This window comes from Diachasmimorpha longicaudata, chromosome 7 (genome assembly GCF_034640455.1).
Source record: "Diachasmimorpha longicaudata isolate KC_UGA_2023 chromosome 7, iyDiaLong2, whole genome shotgun sequence".
Classification (NCBI taxonomy): domain Eukaryota; kingdom Metazoa; phylum Arthropoda; class Insecta; order Hymenoptera; family Braconidae; genus Diachasmimorpha; species Diachasmimorpha longicaudata.
This window is the reverse complement of record NC_087231.1, coordinates 2,749,117-2,767,031: the sequence shown is the minus strand read 5'-3', so window position 1 is coordinate 2,767,031 and position 17,915 is coordinate 2,749,117. Positions and strand designations below refer to the sequence as shown.

The 17,915-nt window shown below is 35.6% G+C and overlaps 3 protein-coding genes across 10 annotated transcripts; 2 read left to right on the top strand and 1 right to left on the bottom strand.

The window, feature by feature from the left end:
* The first annotated feature begins 90 nt into the window (after nt 1–90).
* On the top strand, nt 91–4,637 carry LOC135164753 (AP-3 complex subunit beta-2). 3 transcript variants are annotated; one of them, XR_010299388.1, is made up of 5 exons: nt 91–374; nt 455–530; nt 823–3,632; nt 3,856–3,953; nt 4,032–4,165. XR_010299388.1 is itself a non-coding variant. In XM_064125402.1 (4 exons), exons 1-4 carry the CDS (start codon nt 247–249, stop codon nt 3,893–3,895), a joined length of 3,054 nt encoding a protein of 1,017 aa, XP_063981472.1. In that variant the 5' UTR covers nt 91–246; the 3' UTR covers nt 3,896–4,131. The 3 variants fall into 3 exon arrangements, 2 of the variants coding, with proteins under 2 accessions (XP_063981472.1, XP_063981471.1); XM_064125402.1 differs by having other exon boundaries at nt 3,856–4,131; XM_064125401.1 differs by lacking the exons at nt 3,856–3,953; nt 4,032–4,165 and adding an exon at nt 4,208–4,637 and having other exon boundaries at nt 92–374.
* On the bottom strand, nt 4,438–12,120 carry LOC135164755 (E3 ubiquitin-protein ligase RNF14-like). 4 transcript variants are annotated; one of them, XM_064125407.1, is made up of 8 exons: nt 11,893–12,120; nt 9,297–10,184; nt 7,819–8,047; nt 7,556–7,728; nt 6,964–7,188; nt 5,175–5,355; nt 4,825–5,001; nt 4,438–4,767 (listed from the first exon to the last, which is right to left on the bottom strand). In XM_064125407.1, the coding sequence occupies exons 2-8, from the start codon at nt 10,179–10,181 to the stop codon at nt 4,643–4,645; spliced, it is 1,995 nt and encodes a 664-aa protein (XP_063981477.1). In that variant the 5' UTR covers nt 10,182–10,184; nt 11,893–12,120; the 3' UTR covers nt 4,438–4,642. The 4 variants fall into 4 exon arrangements, with proteins under 4 accessions (XP_063981477.1, XP_063981479.1, XP_063981476.1 ...); XM_064125409.1 differs by lacking the exon at nt 11,893–12,120 and adding an exon at nt 11,747–11,765; XM_064125406.1 differs by lacking the exon at nt 11,893–12,120 and adding an exon at nt 11,600–11,722.
* Nucleotides 11,715–17,738, top strand: LOC135164754 (uncharacterized). Of its 3 annotated transcripts, XM_064125405.1 has the most exons (5): nt 11,808–11,826; nt 12,879–12,953; nt 13,872–15,151; nt 15,415–16,920; nt 17,059–17,738. In XM_064125405.1, exons 2-5 carry the CDS (start codon nt 12,938–12,940, stop codon nt 17,212–17,214), a joined length of 2,958 nt encoding a protein of 985 aa, XP_063981475.1. In that variant the 5' UTR covers nt 11,808–11,826; nt 12,879–12,937; the 3' UTR covers nt 17,215–17,738. The 3 variants fall into 3 exon arrangements, with proteins under 3 accessions (XP_063981473.1, XP_063981475.1, XP_063981474.1); XM_064125403.1 differs by lacking the exon at nt 12,879–12,953 and having other exon boundaries at nt 11,715–11,826; XM_064125404.1 differs by lacking the exon at nt 11,808–11,826 and having other exon boundaries at nt 12,805–12,953.
* Nucleotides 17,739–17,915: the final 177 nt, after the last annotated feature.

Below are 17,915 nucleotides of genomic sequence, written 5' to 3'. Positions count from 1 at the left end.
TGGGGTCATTACTAGCGTCGGAATGAAGTTATCTGACCCCCGGAATCTGAGCCCCTACTTCTGGCTATCCTCTTTGCATATGCTCCTGAGAAAAACCTTTATCCAGTTATTGAGACAATATGGACGCCCGCTAGGGAGGCACTTACCTGTCAAAAATCTATCCCAATTTCACCACGTTGTGGGAGTTTTTTTTACCTTTTGATTTTCTGTTATTGAAATTGTGGTGGTAGTGAATTATTGGTGAAAATGTTGACCGCAGCAGCAAGTACATTGTCCAACAATACTGGTGGATCTTACAGCAATGATAGGCCATCGGATCCAGAGCTCGGCACAGATCCGGCTTCTGGTGGATTCTTTCACTCCGATTATAAGAAGTAACTATGAGAAATGAATTTCGTAAAATAAGAGACGATGATAAAGACATTTCTGTTAATTTCGGGGAATTCATTTTCAGACATGACGATCTAAAACAAATGCTGGACAGCAACAAAGATGGATTGAAATTGGAAGCTATGAAACGAATTATTGGAGTAAGAATCAATAGATATAAACTAGTTAATGTCCTAGGACCATTGTGAATAGTATATATAATATTTATGTTACATTCACATCACTCCTTATCGATGGAGATAAACGTGGTGCAATATGGACACCATATTTGCACATTGAGAGAAAAATATCGTAGATTTTACGAAATATATCCAAAAAGTGCCAAAGAGAAAATTTATTCAAGTTCTGCAATGGCCCTACTAATGTCCATATTGGCCCAACCTCGCCTACTTCCTTATTGATAAATCTCATGAATTATCCGAATCATTCCAGATGGTCGCAAAGGGCAGAGATGCATCGGATCTTTTTCCAGCTGTGGTGAAGAACGTGGTATCAAAAAACATAGAAGTTAAAAAACTGGTATACGTATACTTGGTTCGATACGCCGAGGACCAGCAGGATTTGGCACTCCTCTCAATTTCCACATTTCAAAGAGCTTTGAAAGATCCAAATCAGCTTATAAGAGCCAGTGCATTGAGAGTTCTATCCAGTATACGAGTACCAATGATAGTTCCAATTGTAATGCTGGCAATAAAGGATTCTGCAAGTGATATGTCTCCATACGTGAGAAAAACAGCAGCACATGCCATTCCAAAACTTTATTCACTCGATCCAGAGCAGAAGGACGAATTGATCAGTGTCATAGAGAAATTACTATCCGATAAAACGACACTGGTGGTTGGATCAGCTGTAATGGCGTTTGAGGAAGTTTGTCCAGGGAGAATCGATTTAATTCATAAGAATTATCGTAAATTGTGCAATTTATTAGTGGATGTTGATGAATGGGGCCAGGTAGTCATTGTAAATATGTTGACAAGATATGCGAGAACGCAGTTTGTTAATCCAAATGTCGATGAGATCGAGACACAGGATGAAAATACACCATTTTATGGGTCGGACTCTGAAGAATCATCGAAAACTGACAGTAAAAAAACGAAATTTTCACTCGATACTGATCATCGATTGTTGTTGAGAAATACTAAACCCCTTTTGCAAAGTCGAAATGCATCTGTTGTTATGAGTGTTGCACAGCTCTATCATCATGTTTCACCCAGAACAGAAGTTATGGTTGCTGCTAAAGCTTTGATAAGACTTTTGAGAAATCATCGAGAAGTCCAGAGCATCGTTCTTCATTGCATTGCTAGCATATCAATTTCGAGAAAAGGAATGTTCGAACCCTTTCTTAAGTCATTTTTCGTCAGAACTTCGGATCCTACGCACATAAAACTCCTGAAGCTCGATATATTGACCAACTTAGCCACTGAAGCGAGTATTGGAGTTATTTTGAGGGAGTTCCAGACGTATATTTCGAGCAGTGATAAGGAATTCGTTGGTGCTAGTATACAAGCTATTGGTCGGTGTGCCAGTAATATTAAGGAAGTTACCGACACCTGCCTCAGTGGTTTAGTCTCTTTGTTGAGTAATCGTGATGAAGTGGTGGTGGCCGAGAGTGTGGTTGTGATAAAAAAGCTACTGCAGACCCAACCGAACGAGCACAAGGAGATAATTGTTCACATGGCAAAATTAATGGATTTCATCACTGTACCGCAGGCTCGAGCATCAATTCTCTGGCTCCTCGGTGAATACTCAGACAGAGTGCCAAAAATAGCTCCCGATGTTCTTCGAAAAATGGCAAAGAGTTTTGTAAATGAAAAAGACATCGTTAAACTTCAGACTCTGAATCTTGCTGTAAAATTGTGCCTCAATAATCCAGAACAAACGAAACTATTCTGTCAATATGTATTTCAACTGGCCAAGTACGACCAAAATTACGACATAAGAGATAGAGCAAGATTTCTACGTTGGTTTATATTCGAGGACGATGGAATTAAAGACAAAAAGCTTCCAGAATACGCAAAGAAGATTTTCTTTGCCCCTAAACCAGCTCCAACACTGACATCACGAGTCAAAGGCTCTCAGTATCAGCTGGGGACACTTTCACATTACTTGGACATGTCTTGTTCAGGATATAAACCATTGCCAGATTATCCGGAAATTCAGCCGGATCCCTCAGTACGTGACGTAGCTGAGCCAGTAGTAGCTCATGAACAGAGAGAGAAACGTCATGGACGAAAGGACAAGAAGGAAAAGAAAATGAAGGAAAAGGCATTTTACAGCGAGGAAGAGACTTCTCCATCGGAATCAGAAGAGCCTGAGGAATGTTCTGAGACATCATCCAGTGAATCCACTGAGGAATCAGATTCAGAGTCTTCAGAATGTAGTTCAGATGATGAAAAATCGGAGGAGAAAATTAATAGAGAGAAAAATAACGATGCTAAGTCCGAAACTTCTGAGAGTGAATCAGAGAGTGATGAGTCAGATTCTGAGGACAGTGGATCGTCCGATACTGAACCTGAATTGAACAAGCCCAGTGTTAAAGTGAAGAACGAAATTGTCAAGGAAAAGCCAAAGAATAATTTGGATCTGCTTCTGGAGCTTGATGACATTTTACCCATGACATCGATGATGACTCTTGGAGGCCTTCTTACTCCGATGAATTTATCCTCTGGCAATGTTAATGGCGTCAGAGAGGTCGCAGCTACTTTTGTACCAGTTGAAAAGACTGAAATTGTCAATAAAATCACTGGAAAGGGGCTGAAAGTTGAATCAAGATTCACTAGATCCCAGCATCTTGTCAGCTCGAATCTCATTAGTTTTGAGTTAATTTTTACAAATTGCGGTAATCGTACTGTCAATAATATTCATGTTGGGGAGAAGAATTTATCGTCTGGAATGTCCATGCATGATTTCACAGCGATTCCGGTTCTTCAACCAAATATGAGTTTATCTACTGTACTTGGAGTGAATTTCAATGATTCCACACAGCCCGCTAATTTTAATATTGAATTCATGATTGATGACGAGGTGCATTCAATTCCTATTAGCTTGAAGGCGTCTATCGGAGAGATTGTTAGGGCTATCAAATTGCCAGAAAATATGTTCATCGCTGAGAAAGAGAAATTAAAGGGGATGAATGAACATTTTTCGAAGATCAAATTCTCAGGGACGAAGAAGGATTTACTGCAAAAAATCTATCAAGCTGCCAATATTTCGCTCGTTTCGGATGAATTAGATATAATGAGGTGAGTACAAAAAAATAGCAAATGACATTGGGTCACCTATTTTCTTCCTCATTCTAGATTCACATTATTTTTTGTTTGTCGCCAATCAAATTTTTTTCTGGTTTTTCTCACTTTTTCAAGGGTGTTAGCAGTGAGGGCTACATAGGGTGGGAATCTTGTCGACTTGGGGATTGGACAACCGCAATACTATTCTCATTGATTTTTAATTAATTTTGGCTTGCAGACACCAACAGTTGAAACATAACGATTTAATTTGTTGTTGACCTATCTCTGACTCGAGTTTTTCACCCATACCTCAAAATCTAAGAGAGATACCATAAAGTTTGTAATAACATTTGTTGCAGTCCTAAATTCACTCTACGAAAAAGATTCTAATAAAATCTTTGTTATCCCTCTTAGATTCCGAGCTATTTACCAAAAACTGCTCAATAATCAACGCTGACTTACCTCGGTTTACCACTTCGCTGCTGATTATTATTAGATTGTTACATTCTCATGACTTAAGTAGCGAATTTTCTTATACTGATTGTCATTTGATGTTATTAAATATAAATGTTTCATTTATTTTGTCGCAGGTTCGCTGGTTGCACCGTAACATCAAAATCTATGATCTTGATAACAATAAAATTCTTAGATTCTCAAGAGTTGGAGGTATGTATTAACTGTGAAAAAATGGTCATAGGCTCAATGTTGTTGAACGAGATGAAGAGTCATTTGTTGCGATGAAAATGCAATGCAATTTATCTTTCAAAACGTTTTTTTTCTCTTTTTAAGAAGTTGTAAGAATCATTAATGACAGTATCCGTTAAAGAGAAATGAAAATGTATTTACAAATAACAATTTCTGCTATCACATGAGCCTTCAGTCCATGTATCGTTTCACTTGAATTTTACATATTGTAAAGGACTGTATATTAATACATTATATACACTGAAAAAAAAATACTCTATAACATTGAAAGATTATGAAAATTATTTTTTTCTAATAAATGATTCGTAAAAGTAATTTTTTCAATTTTGTATCTGTTTTCTCAACGTAAACCATAGTAATTTCACCGATCCCTCGATACCACCGTTCTCAACTTCCCAGAAATGAAGGCGATAGTCTTTATGCTTCATTAAAAAACGCCTTATTACTGAAAAAATATAAACAATCACTAGTTAGGAGAATGAGAGATTGTACTGGGCATCACCTTGGAGCATTCCATGTGATATTGGCTTGGAAAATCCAATATCTTGGTTTTCATAACGCTTCACAGCATCGTATAAAATTTCCATCCCTAGCCCTTGGTTCCTATGCTGGGAACGAATATATGCTGTGTCAACGGTATTCATTGAGTATCTTGAGTCAATGTTGAAAATCTCAGTGCCTGTCAATTAAATAAATCACTGTACAAAATATTGTCTTAATGTTAGGGGATAGGGAAGCTAGGGCTCGGTGAGAATTTACAAATGAGATTCGATCTAAGCCCTGAAGCAAAGTCGATATAGTTCACAAACTTTCGATAAAGCGAGATTTACTCCAATAATTGAAACGAATTACCCTTTGTCTTAACGGTGTAGAAACCAACTGGATGTCCTTTCAGCCACCGCAAAAAAATGTGATCACAGCGATCAGCAAAATCGTACAACGATTCCAGTTCTTCCTTCTTCGGTGTATCAATTTCCGGATAAATTATTTGACTTAGTACATAATAAATTATGTGTTCTCGATTGGTTTCAACCTACGTAATAGAAGAGAAAACTCTAAATTGAATTGAAATTTCTTGGTACAATTTTAAATCTCATAGGAAGAGGTTAAAAATAATTTAAGAATAATTCGTGGATAATTTTTAAGTAGTTATTTACACAATATCAAAAATTTGTATTTTTCAACCGCATTCACAAATAAGTAGATGATAAACTATGGTGACACTGAGGGACTTGTAAGGAGAAGACAGACATTTGACGAGTAGAACTATTGCATCTCCTCTATACTTTTTGATTGGGTTTCTTTTCCCTCGAAATAAAAGTTTCGACAATGTCTGAGCCTTATGAAAATCGGCTAGCAAAATTTTTTCATCAATTTTTCGTATCAAAAGTATCTGACTATGTAACAGTATGTCAAGATTGGTTAAAATAGGTTCGAATTAATTTTTTTTACTCAGTAATCGTTATTAGTAATAAACGATTGGCAATTCAGCCGATACAACTCAAAAAGCTCTGATTTTATCAAATAAATTCGGTATAATTCGACAAATTTTTCCAGAATTTGTTGTAATTTGTTGACGTTTGTCTACCTATTTTTATACGCAATCACATTGTTTACATGCAATAATATGATATGAAATTGAATTTCCTCGATTTTATTGATTATTAAAACAAGTTAATCCGAATGTTCCTTTTTGTCATCCGTTTCCATATCTTGTGACTTCGTTACAGTTAATGAATTAATAATTCTTCCCAATATTTTTTTCTGAAATCAAAGTCTCAGTTCAACAAATTCTGTCAATCAACTTTCTCCTATAATTACCTAGAGAATAGTCGGACTCTGATAATCATTTCCATACCAAAGAATATTCATCCCAAACCATAATTTCCCTAGAACTTACATTTTTTTCGTCGGCCTGAATTAATTTTAAAATATCTACTTATCACCTGATTAATACCTGTTTCCATCCGTCAACACTTGCATCAACAATTTCATCGAGATTTATCACTTTATTATTCTCAACAACGGCGATGAAATTTTGACAAACTGTACAATTAATCCGTCGAATATTTCCCTCGATTCTAAATTCTTCGAGTTTCAATTCATTAGCGACTGTCGGCCGCCAGTCTCCGCATCTGCACATCAATTATCACAAAAAATATGGACAATTCAATAAAAATGTAATATTCTCTAAACTTTTCAAGGTACATACTTTGTACAGAACATATCACAGCTATATTTCACGTTATTTAACACTGTTGAAATCTCAAATCGCACTGCGACTGATGGATAAGCTCGTATTAATGGGCAAACAGTTCCTGTCAACCGTATCAGTGCTGACATAACGATAGTGAAGCACGTGTAATGAATTTTGAGTAAAGTTCACAATAGTGAAGTGATAAGTGTACTCTCATTGAACAAATCATATATAGTACATTGACCTTGAATCCAATCACCTTCCCCTCGACATCATTACTCAATAGTTGGCCAACAGCCACTGATAACGCTGTTGATAGAAATATTCTATGAACCACTCGTCCGCGTTATATTGTCTATGATGATACAGGGACAAATGTCATACATTTTTCCAGTGAAATGTCAAATATATTAACGAAATAATTTATAAACCAAAATCAATTACAAAATTATCATCGTCAGAATCGTAATCGATATAGACGGCGTCCAATTCAATATCGTCATCGGAGTCGTCATCCCCGAATAATCCGTGGTGAAGCATTCTGTAGCACTTGGACCGAGGATCCTGGTAGTGGCTGTATGGTGTGTCGTGGTTCAATCGACTGCCACAGAGCCAACAGAAGTACGTATTGCAACGACCGCACGTCATCTTATTGCAGCCATCGGATTTCTGTACATGAGAAAGACAATTTTAATAATTTACTGATAAGTAGAGAAATTATAAATGTTGTGCAATGGCAGCGTATGCGGTTGATAGAATACTGATCTGAAGGTGCAGCAACTTTAAGTTCAGATAGGAAAGGCTGAGGGGTAATGTAGAACACTATAGATGTAGATGTAGAAAGTGAAAATAAAAAATAGAAAATTGAAAATTAAATCTGTTTCTTGAATCAATCCTTTTTTTTCGTAAACTCGAATTGATTGTTTATTGCTGAGACGTTCTATATCTAATAAATAATCGAATATATTTTGAAGACAAAATAACATATGACGAAGTATTGTATTTCTCTAATTTTGGATAAATATAAAAACATTACCTCAATCGCTGCATTGCAGTGGGGACAGTTATGACTGTTCTTCGTTATCCAATTTTCCGACCTTGAATTCTCAACAAGTATTTGCAACTGCTTCTTGCCGTACCGACTCTCCAACATCTCTTTCTGACTATCTGATGCATTCTCATACTCATTAACAAGTTTTTGTTTTTCAGCTGTGAAATTACCAAAGTCAGCGTCAGAATTTTATTTTGACACGATTCAAATTCCTCTTTTGCCCGTTAAAAATTAATAAAAAATGGTACCTAAAGTGTATTTACACGGCTCAACTCCATGATAAACCATTCGACAATAAACACAAAATGTGTACTGACAGCAGGGACAGCTGGCCATTTTTTCATTAGCCTCTTTGCTCACTGGATATTGGCAATCTCTCCTTGGGCAGTAGATAATATCCAACATAGTATCCAACGTAGCACTCAGTAACGTGGAATCGTATTTAGCGAACAATTCACTGCTAACTAATTCTTTGATCTATGGAAATATCATGAGTAATAATAAATAACGAAAATTGCGTATCAGGAACAGCTAAAATAAATTATTTAAATTTTCTAAACTTTCTATGTTTTTCCTCGAAAACAAAACGGTGCATTGATTGATTTTTTTTTTGTTGTACTCAATCAAACAATTCACCATAAATACGAGACAATATACCTAGAACTAAAACTGTAACATATTTGGACACTTGGGCTAAGCCGAAAATATCACCGATATAGTGTAAATAAATCACATTGATTTGAGCATTTTGAATGATAATTTACAACAAGCCTCCCTTTCAAAATTTCCTGTACGAATTTATCCGGTGGCATATCTATTGCTCAACTAAATAATTCAGACGGGAAATTTCAACGAGATAAGTTGACTTATCTCTGAATCTTGGTTTAGAATAATATCTCGGAATCTAAAAGAGATAGTGAAATTTCTGTAGCGACATTTGTTGAAGGACTTAATTCGATCCACAAAAGAGATTATAATAAAAATTTAGATAATCATCAAAGCCGGTCAATAGTGAAAAATGAAATCTCGTGTCAACTTCGTTACTTAATTTAAAAAATTGACAATTGTCAAAAACAACAATAGTTTTGCCAATCTTTTTAGATATCTATTTTACTCCAGAAGTCCGCAAGGCCTCACTTTCTTTTACATTCAATAACAAATAAATTTCTGCGAATAGAGATTATTTAATACTTTATCACGCGATTGACACCCTTCAATTTCTATCTATATCCAATAGATTTTCCTAACGATAATCAAAGTAGCTCTACCACTCGGTAAGTATTTTACCCATTGGATACACCGCTTTTGAATTTGCTCAATTACCAAATTTTCCAACAAATTGAATGATAAAAAAACCAAAGAAATTCATACACATTCCGTATGAGCTAAATTAAATTTCAAAGAGAATTAATGGTTTTTAAACATTTCCTTATTATAAGCAAATAATAGAAATTGTTTACCAAACGGTGAATAATGTTTTATGTACTGTCAAAAAATTCCTTGATTTTTTGTCTGATGATGAAAAATTCGGATTTCGCTCTTTAACTCTAGTTCCGCTTTTTAAACTTTTTTTTTTCAAACGTAAACGATAATTAAATCGATGAAAAATTGTAATTCCACATGTGATCAAATGTTCTTAAAAATTTTTATGATTTTTCTTCATCTCTGAATTTACTAAAAGGCTAAAGCTAGTCTATTCATAAATCCACATTAATCAACTCATTACCTGTCCAGGATAGATTTCAGAAGTGCACTTCTCCTCTGGACAACAAATATTCTGTACAGCTCCATCCTTAATTCTGACCTCCAAGTACCCACTGATACACTCTTTGCAGAAAACATGAAGACATGGTTTAAACTGCATGCACGATTCCCCAGGTTTATCGACAAAGCAAATTTTGCAAGAATAAAAGTTCTTCTTAAACTCAATATTCAAGCGTTTCTCATTATACTCTAGTAAATAATGCATAACATTTCGATTAGTGGGTCTATCGACAATTGCTCTCTGATCGATGAGTCTCTTTTTCCATCGATGCCGGCGATCCTGCCTCTTCTGACTAATTTTATTCTTCATCATCATGGGCTTACACGTCCTGTTCGTATCATTACCACTGGCTGCATCAGCTGTTTCTGCTTGTGGCATTTCTTCCAATGGTCTTTTGCGAAATGTGTATGCATCATCAATATTTAAACTCCTCTCAATACCCAAGTACTCTAGTGTCTCATTCTGTAAAAATGCCACCCACGTGAATAATATCTCAGCTCCCTTGTTTTCGCTGCATATTTCATCCAGTTTTTTACATAACTTTGAGATGTCTTTGACGCACAACCAACAGCAGCGTAGAATGAATTTGGAGATTGACTGGGAGGGATAATCCCCTGGTAGTGGAACGAACAGCGTCAGAGGAGGCAGATGAGCTATCGAAATTTTCTCTTCAACTGCTCCTTCATTTCGAGTGCCTTTATACACCACCCAATACTCCTCGGGGAGACTTGGGAATATTTGAAATGTACATTGGAATTGGCCGTCGACTTCTTGGTAGGAAAATTCTTCAGCTGTGTAGATACTTTCTAGTGCTATTATTTCATCCTTCTGTGCCTCATTGGTCATTTTCTAAACATTAATCAAAACGCATTGAGCAATTTAGTAGCGAAGTGGTAAATGAGATAAGTCACGTTAGAGTAGTCACAATTTTTTGCTGAATATTTCGAAATCTATGGGAGGTAGCAAAATCGTTGTCAGAATCTTTTTTTGTAGAGGAAATTAAGTACTACAATTAATGTTAAAATAAATATTTGGATATCTGTTGAAACCAACAGTCACAACTATTCAATTACACAGATCAAGCCTGTGATTGTGTCTGTATCAGGGATACTCTATCTTAAAGTCTCAAAAATGGATTTTATCGATCAGAAATAGTAAAGTTGCACAGACGTGCTGTCTACATTGGTTCTTTGTTGATCACTGATCTCTTGTTACCTCGCCTTGTCCAATCTTTCCACTACTACCAACAAGATCTCTCTTAAATTCGTAGAAATTGCTCAAAAACTCAACTCAGAAATAACTTAAGGGGTTACTGTCATGTGATCACTTCGAAAAATCGATTTTTTTTTTAATATTTTGACAGTAAAACCTATTGAAAATAGGTTTAGTATTTGATAAGTTACAGCTCATAGCCGCCGACGTGTCGTAAGCGATTGTCTACCAGGCTTTAAACTTTAAACGCGTTTCTCTCGAATCATCATTTTCTGAAACGGTTAAGGTCCTACAAGAAAAAGTATTCAACCGATTGCTTTAAAATTTACATATGTTCTTCTACTCATTTATAGTTATCGTCCCTACCAGAATTGTTTATTTTCGAAAATATTTTCATATTTTTCTTAAACGATTTTTAACGAAAAAGAACAAGATTTTCGTGATTTTTTTTTTGAAGTTCGATATTTTTTTTTTTCAATGAAATTGATTATATTTGGTAGGGACGATAGTCGCAGATCTACTGAATAATAATCCATTCGATTTTTTTATCTCAGACAACATGAACAGCCGCTATCACCTTGACCAGTGAACTACCTTTTTTTGTTGGGGACTGCTTTGACTTAAAAAAAATATATGTTAAAAATGTAAAAAACGAAAAAAAAATTTTTTTCGTACATTTCAAAATACAAATAAAAATATATTTAAAAATCAACATGATTGAAGTTTGTTGTCGCATAAAAAAAAATTTCCTAAAAAGTGGTAAAATATAGGCGTTCACATCAGAGTAACCCCCTAAGTTATCTCGCTTTACCACTTTGCTACTGAACCGAAGTTATCAGTGAGAATTAACTTTATCAGAAGTTATAGATCTGCATTTAATTGGTATAAATGGCGTAATATGAGTAGTGGGACCCCATATGGGTCTACAAAATATCTGGTTGTCATTTTTCAAAATAATTTTTGCAACGCAGGGTGATGACAATGTGATTGTTTTTATAACCTTCAAAAATGGAGCTATAATTTCAGATTTTTTCGATTAATGCCAACATTACCCCATGTTTTTCCTCATTATTCATGAAAAAAATACTCCAATCGTTTAGATGTTTCCGGAAAAATTTGCCTTTACAGATTGTTGCTAAGGCTCTTCATGGAATCTCTCTAAAGTCTGTGCCAAACGTCATGAGAGTTAATTTATTTACCAGTAATATTGAATGACATATGATGAAAATAAAATCTATTCAAGGGACGAAAGATAGAGTTCCAACGCCGAATTTTTTGGGTAAAAAACTTCATTAATGTTTCAAAATAAAGCAGCAAACGAAATAGTTACTCGTATTTTACTCACCAATGTTTTCGGAAAAATGGCGACCGTATTGTTAGATTGGAATACAGAGATTAGATAAAGCTACAAGACTAATCGTTAGTTTAGTCGGTGTCTCAATGATTCGGCATTTTCGATATCAAAATACTTCAGTAATAATGACAATCAAATTCGTAATGAAAGTGTTATAAGTCCATTGACTCTCTGAGTGACATATTATGAAATATTTGGAAAGGTGGTGGTGTATATATATGAACAGTTTAACCAATCAGCGTCTAACCTGGGTGCAACTAGTTACGTAGAGGTCCCTAAGATCGCCATGTTTTCCACTAAATTATGCCGCTGAAAATGTTTGAAACTGCTTCATTATAATTTCCCATTTATTGCTAAATAAATTATTTAAAATCTAACATTGACCATCTAGGCGCTTGATAGCGGCAAAAAAGCCAGAGATTATAGGGGAGATTGCTGACAACTTTATGGAGCGGCATCAAGCGCCGGGGGGGCTCCGTTCGTACTTGTTCAACTGTACAAATGGTCAACTGTACACAGAATTTTCAGACGGTGAGAGCACCACTGTGCAGGGATTCAACTGTTGAGAGAAAAAACTAGGCATAGCCACATCTACAGGCGGGGTAGGATGGGTTAAACAGCGTCGACAAGGTAGAGATTGATAGTTTTTTTGTCTCGACAGTTGAATCCCTGCACACCGGTACTCTCAACGTTTGAAAATTCTCTGCACAGTTGATCATTTGTACAGTTGAGAAAGTACAAACGGAGCCCCCCCCCTAAAAAAGCCCGCTCCCAATATAAGCGTTAGATAATAATCTCTGAACTAGATTCGTGTGTAGATAACCGACAGATTATTTCTTTTTGCAAAACCAACTAATTCTATCGTTTGTAGTAGATTGATGCTCGTTTGTACTGAACTTGAAAGGTTTGGTTAGTTTCCCATTTATTTTCAAATGAATAATGCAAAATCGTTTGTGCCCCGCCATGCCCGTTTTCAGATTTCAGTCCATGCTTGTTTTTCTAAGAGGATTGTTGTGAATGTTGGTGAATTGCAACGATGACTGTTCGAACAGGTACATAAATAATATACTTGATCATTCCCTGATTCTTTTGGACTCCAATAGCAAAATTATGATCGAGTAAATCATTATATTCATATGAAAAAGCTCATGCTGAAAATGATTATAACCTGAAAAATGTCAATTGATAAATATGAGATAAGCACAATCTTGAAAATAATAGTTTTAACGAAGGGTTTTGCGTTTTGGTCAATTGAAAGTTCTCGAAATTGCAAAAAATTCCATTAACAAGTAAAACCAAAATATAATTATAACTATTGATTGCTAAAGATCTCATCTTAAGCTCCTCAGTCACTAAAACTGATCAATTAAAAATGTGTAGAAGGATTCAAAGCTAAATTCACTTTTTTTCAAAATTTGCAGACAATTATCAACATTTATTTAACAAAAACTTATATTCTGTAATCCCCGTGAAACGTCAGTTGTTGACTGCCAACAACTTTATACTCACCTCATTGTTTTTTGTTGTTATAGAGTTTTTCATAATTTAAAGTGCTCAAACTCTACATGATTTACTTACGTCATATCAGTCCTATTTTTGGCTATCCATGTATTCAAGTACATTACAGTACATTATAATTTTAGATTTTTGTCCTTCATTTACAATGAATTTGTGTCTAATTTTTGGAGCTCATCAATTTAGTCATTTTAATCGACGAGTGATGGACTTCCTAATCTGAATTAGTTATGTTGATTTAATTTGCTTAAGCACGTCCTGTCATTGTTCTGTTTGGGACAGTGCCCCAAAATGTGGTCCCTGTTTTGTATTACGTACCCCTATCAGCACCTGGATTCATCCACTATGTTGATTCTGTGTACCTTCAAATGAAACAGATCTTCATCATGACAATTTTATAAAGTTATTACCACTACTAAATCAAACTAATCTCAAATTTTCCTCTTTTACAATAGAAAATGATGATAACAACTCACAGGATGTGCCCCAAGAAATGGAGACTGCCAATGAAGACGTTGAAGCGAATTCCTACGACAGTTTCCACAAAACAATTGATGAAATTCTGTCCAAAAAATCCTTTCTGGCAGTGGATTACGACATAATAAAGGAAATAGCTCAACAAAATCCCCTCGCGATTGAAGGTAAACTCCACGAAATCTTCAAAAAAATTTTACTTGATGAAAAAAATGCTGAGCCCGAGAGGAATTCATACGAGGAATTGATGAGTGCAATTATCGATGCTTGCATACGCTTGAAGAGACTTCCAAAAATTGTTTCATGGATTTTAATGGCCTTAAAGGAGCGTCTGACGAACAGAAAATTCCTTGGAAAACTCAGTAAAAAGAAGATCTTCATTTTACCTCAACAATTTACTGAACGATTTTCAGCGTCAATCGCGAATTTGACGAATTCTCAGGTCGGAAATGTCCTTACTAGTCTCATTTATCATTTTGACTCATTGTTAGTGAATTCGATGGAAGAGAAAATGAAAGAATCACTTGCAATGCCTTTTGAAGCACTCGTTATATTCTCGGAAGTTATAGGACAAATAACCGCAGCTTTTTTAGAAGGCGTTGATCTGTTTGGTGCTACTCGGCAATTGGTGGCAAAGCAGAAGTTCGTCAAGGGACTGAAGAACTTGGGGGAGACAGTGTCCAAGTTGATGACATTTTTACAATCAGAGAGTGAAGATGATGGGCATCAAATGGTTAGTTTAAACCTATGGAAAATTCTTGAAGTTTGGATAACAGTTGTTGCATTTGTCAATCATCATGCCCCTGATGCTATTGTTGCAAACGATTGGGATGATATTTTACATCGCATCGCTGATATGAAAGATTCCAATAAGTTTGAGGGGTATGGACACATCGAAAAAGGTACGATTTATTCGAATATTAAGGAGAATATTCAACAAATTCAGTCTACGTGGAAGTCATGCACAGATCAGGACGTTGAACACAAGAATAACGAAGATCCTGACCTGGAACAGTTCTGGAATGTTCTAGTGGACAAATATCCAAAAGCTATTCATCGATTGAGTGATGAAAGCATTTGTCACTTGGCTAAGCTCCTGATAGAGAATTTGAATGAAGTCACTGAAGTATTGGTCATCGATTCGATTCAGAATAATGAAAACCTGATGGCAGCACTTATTTTTGAAATTTTTAGAAAAATTCACGCTATTTTAGAGAACACAGGGTCTACAACTGAGGGATTACTCGGTGCAATTAATAAAGTGAGTAAAAATTCCATTATTTTATTTCCGAATTACTCTTCGCGAAGATCATTTAAGGACCGGGTCTATTATCTTGGGTCTAGTTACATTTCTCGAACAATAATTTGTTCGTTTTAAGGGTAAACGAGTCAAAATCGTTAGACAAAAATTGACCAAAATAATCGATTTAGATCATATTCCACAGATAACGGACTCAACCCATAAAATTTCCTGACACACGAAAAGCCCAACTTGTATTACATTCAATCCATTTTTATTTTCAGATGAATTGGTGGAAGAATGGGGAGCGCCATAAACTGAAAATACTTAAATCATTGAGAACATTATTAACATCAACCGAGTGGACGACTCTGAAGCACAAAAAAGTCGCACCTGATATAATACCATATTTGAAAGTTTTATTGCGTTTGCCGCTAATGTACTGTTCCACGGATCTCAAGACAGTCGTCTTCCTGATGATCTTATCCCTGAGGAAAGAAACATCTGATGACGTTATCGTGGCCAGTCTCTGTGAAGAAATTCTTTCCACAACTCTAGAGCGTTACAAGGGTGATCTTCTTGGGTACATTCAGCCGGAAATTCTCATTCAAGAATTATCAGAATGCCAACATTTGCTTTCAACAGTCATCGAACGTTCGTTAATTAACCCCAGTAATTATGAACTTCTCAAACAGGCATTAAAATCTAACATAGAAAATAAAAATATACCAGTAATTATGTTGGAGTGCATCGACAAAATGAAAGTGAAAAATCGAGAAGACAAGGAGCTTCTCAAATTTGAAAAGAAATTGGTGAAAAAAATTTTATTGGATGTCAATGAGGTGTCTCTGAACATAAACCAACTGAAGGCACTGACAGCCGCTCTCAAAATCGCAGTGGCACTGAAAAAAGTTAACGACGATCTCATGAATAAAATACGAGTAACTTTGGAGATCTTAATTGGAAAAACTGATACTGTGACCGATATCAATAGTATTGAATTTACAAAAGAAAGTTATAATTTCATTAAAGTTGTGCTTCAGTGTAGAGACAAAGGGGTATCAATAGATCGACCGACAATGAGAAATATTTGGAAACTTGTAATGACGAAATCTTCGTCAGATATCGTTCTGATATTAATCGAAGCCAGCGATGCGAAAACTCTGACTCACGTTTTGAATTTACTGAGGAAAAATACTTTGAAGGCGTTAGAAAAGAATGACGAAAAATCTCTGGAAAATTTGTCGATTATTTGGAACGTCTTAGCGGAGGTGAAGATGGACACAAGTCGAGAGAAAATTCGTCAGTTGTCACTTCAAGGGCTGATGCAATCAATGAGATCAGTAAAAGCTCTGAATGATAACGTGATGTTGAACACAATGAAATTGTTCGTTACCGTCATGAGCTCAAAACGAATGGCAGTAACAGACAAAACCATTGATTTGATCATAGCTATTGTCAATAGCTTTCTGAATTCATCTGCTACTTTGGCTGTTGCTCAACGGACTCTGGACTTGTGCAGTTCGTGCTTGAAGTTTCGACCTGGAATAGCTGTTGACTATTTGTCGATTATTCTGCGGTTGTATTTGAGGGCCCTAAAAATTACTGTTGAAGTAGCCAAAAAGAGTTCCGCTGAAGAGCATCTTCAGTGTCTGATTATGCTGGAGATACAGAAGTTGGCCAGTGCCTTTGTTAAAATGAAGACACACACAGCAAAACTCAGTCCATATATCATTGCGGATATGGTCGCACTTTCTTATGGGGGAGGAGTCGTACCTAATTACATTAAGGTAATACATATTACTTTTGAGTTTTAATATCACGAGAGTTTTCAAATCAACGTATATTTTCCAATGGGTTCCCAATAAAAATGAAAACAACAAACTAAAATAATTTACATAATGCTAATGACGCTTTTATGTTTACAGGAACCGCTGGATGATTCTATCAGTCAATTTTTGGGAATTTGCGACCCACACGCCATTTCTTTGCTCTTCAGAGTGCTCTCACCGTCGATGCAAGAGATATTTAAAAATATATATGATAATTATATTAAATTTCACAAATTTAGTGGTAAAGTTTAACGACTGTTTTGTACAACTGAAGATCTTTAATATACTGATGGAACTTAACGTTTTTAATTTATCTTGGGTGCACATTCTTTCGTATCAAAATATAATTCCATCGTTTCAATGTTTTAATTGTTCATTCTTTTAGTGGGTTCCCAAGAGCGCTTAGATAATGAAATATTCCGTTGAAAATCAGACATCATTCCATTAAAAATATCGATGTCATTGGTATTGCCGATTATAAATTGTCAGACAAACGAAAAGCGGTACATTCAACTAACTGTTAACATTTAATAAAATATTCAGGGAATACGAACCAACATACGATAGATTCGAGCACTCGTTTGATTGAAACATGAGGTTCATCTTTGGAGCCCTCAGAATCAACGATTGAAGCGTACAGTTTAATCACACTGTCCTCTAAAAGCGCTGGCATAATTCGTAACATCAATAAATTATTCCGTAGATATTATTGAACGAAACCGAGTGGTTGAGTTAAAAAATAATCGTTCCATTTTATTAAATTTTTCTCTTACTCTGGGGATCATTTTTCCAAACGATCCCTCATATTGGATTGAAATCATGGTCGTATTGTAGTAAAAAAATCAATGGCCCAGGCTCAGGTTCTTTCACATACTCTGCTAAATGGGCCATATAATTAAGTGCGTGAGAAGTGATCACCCGATTTTTTACCGGGACATAGATGGTGGATATCT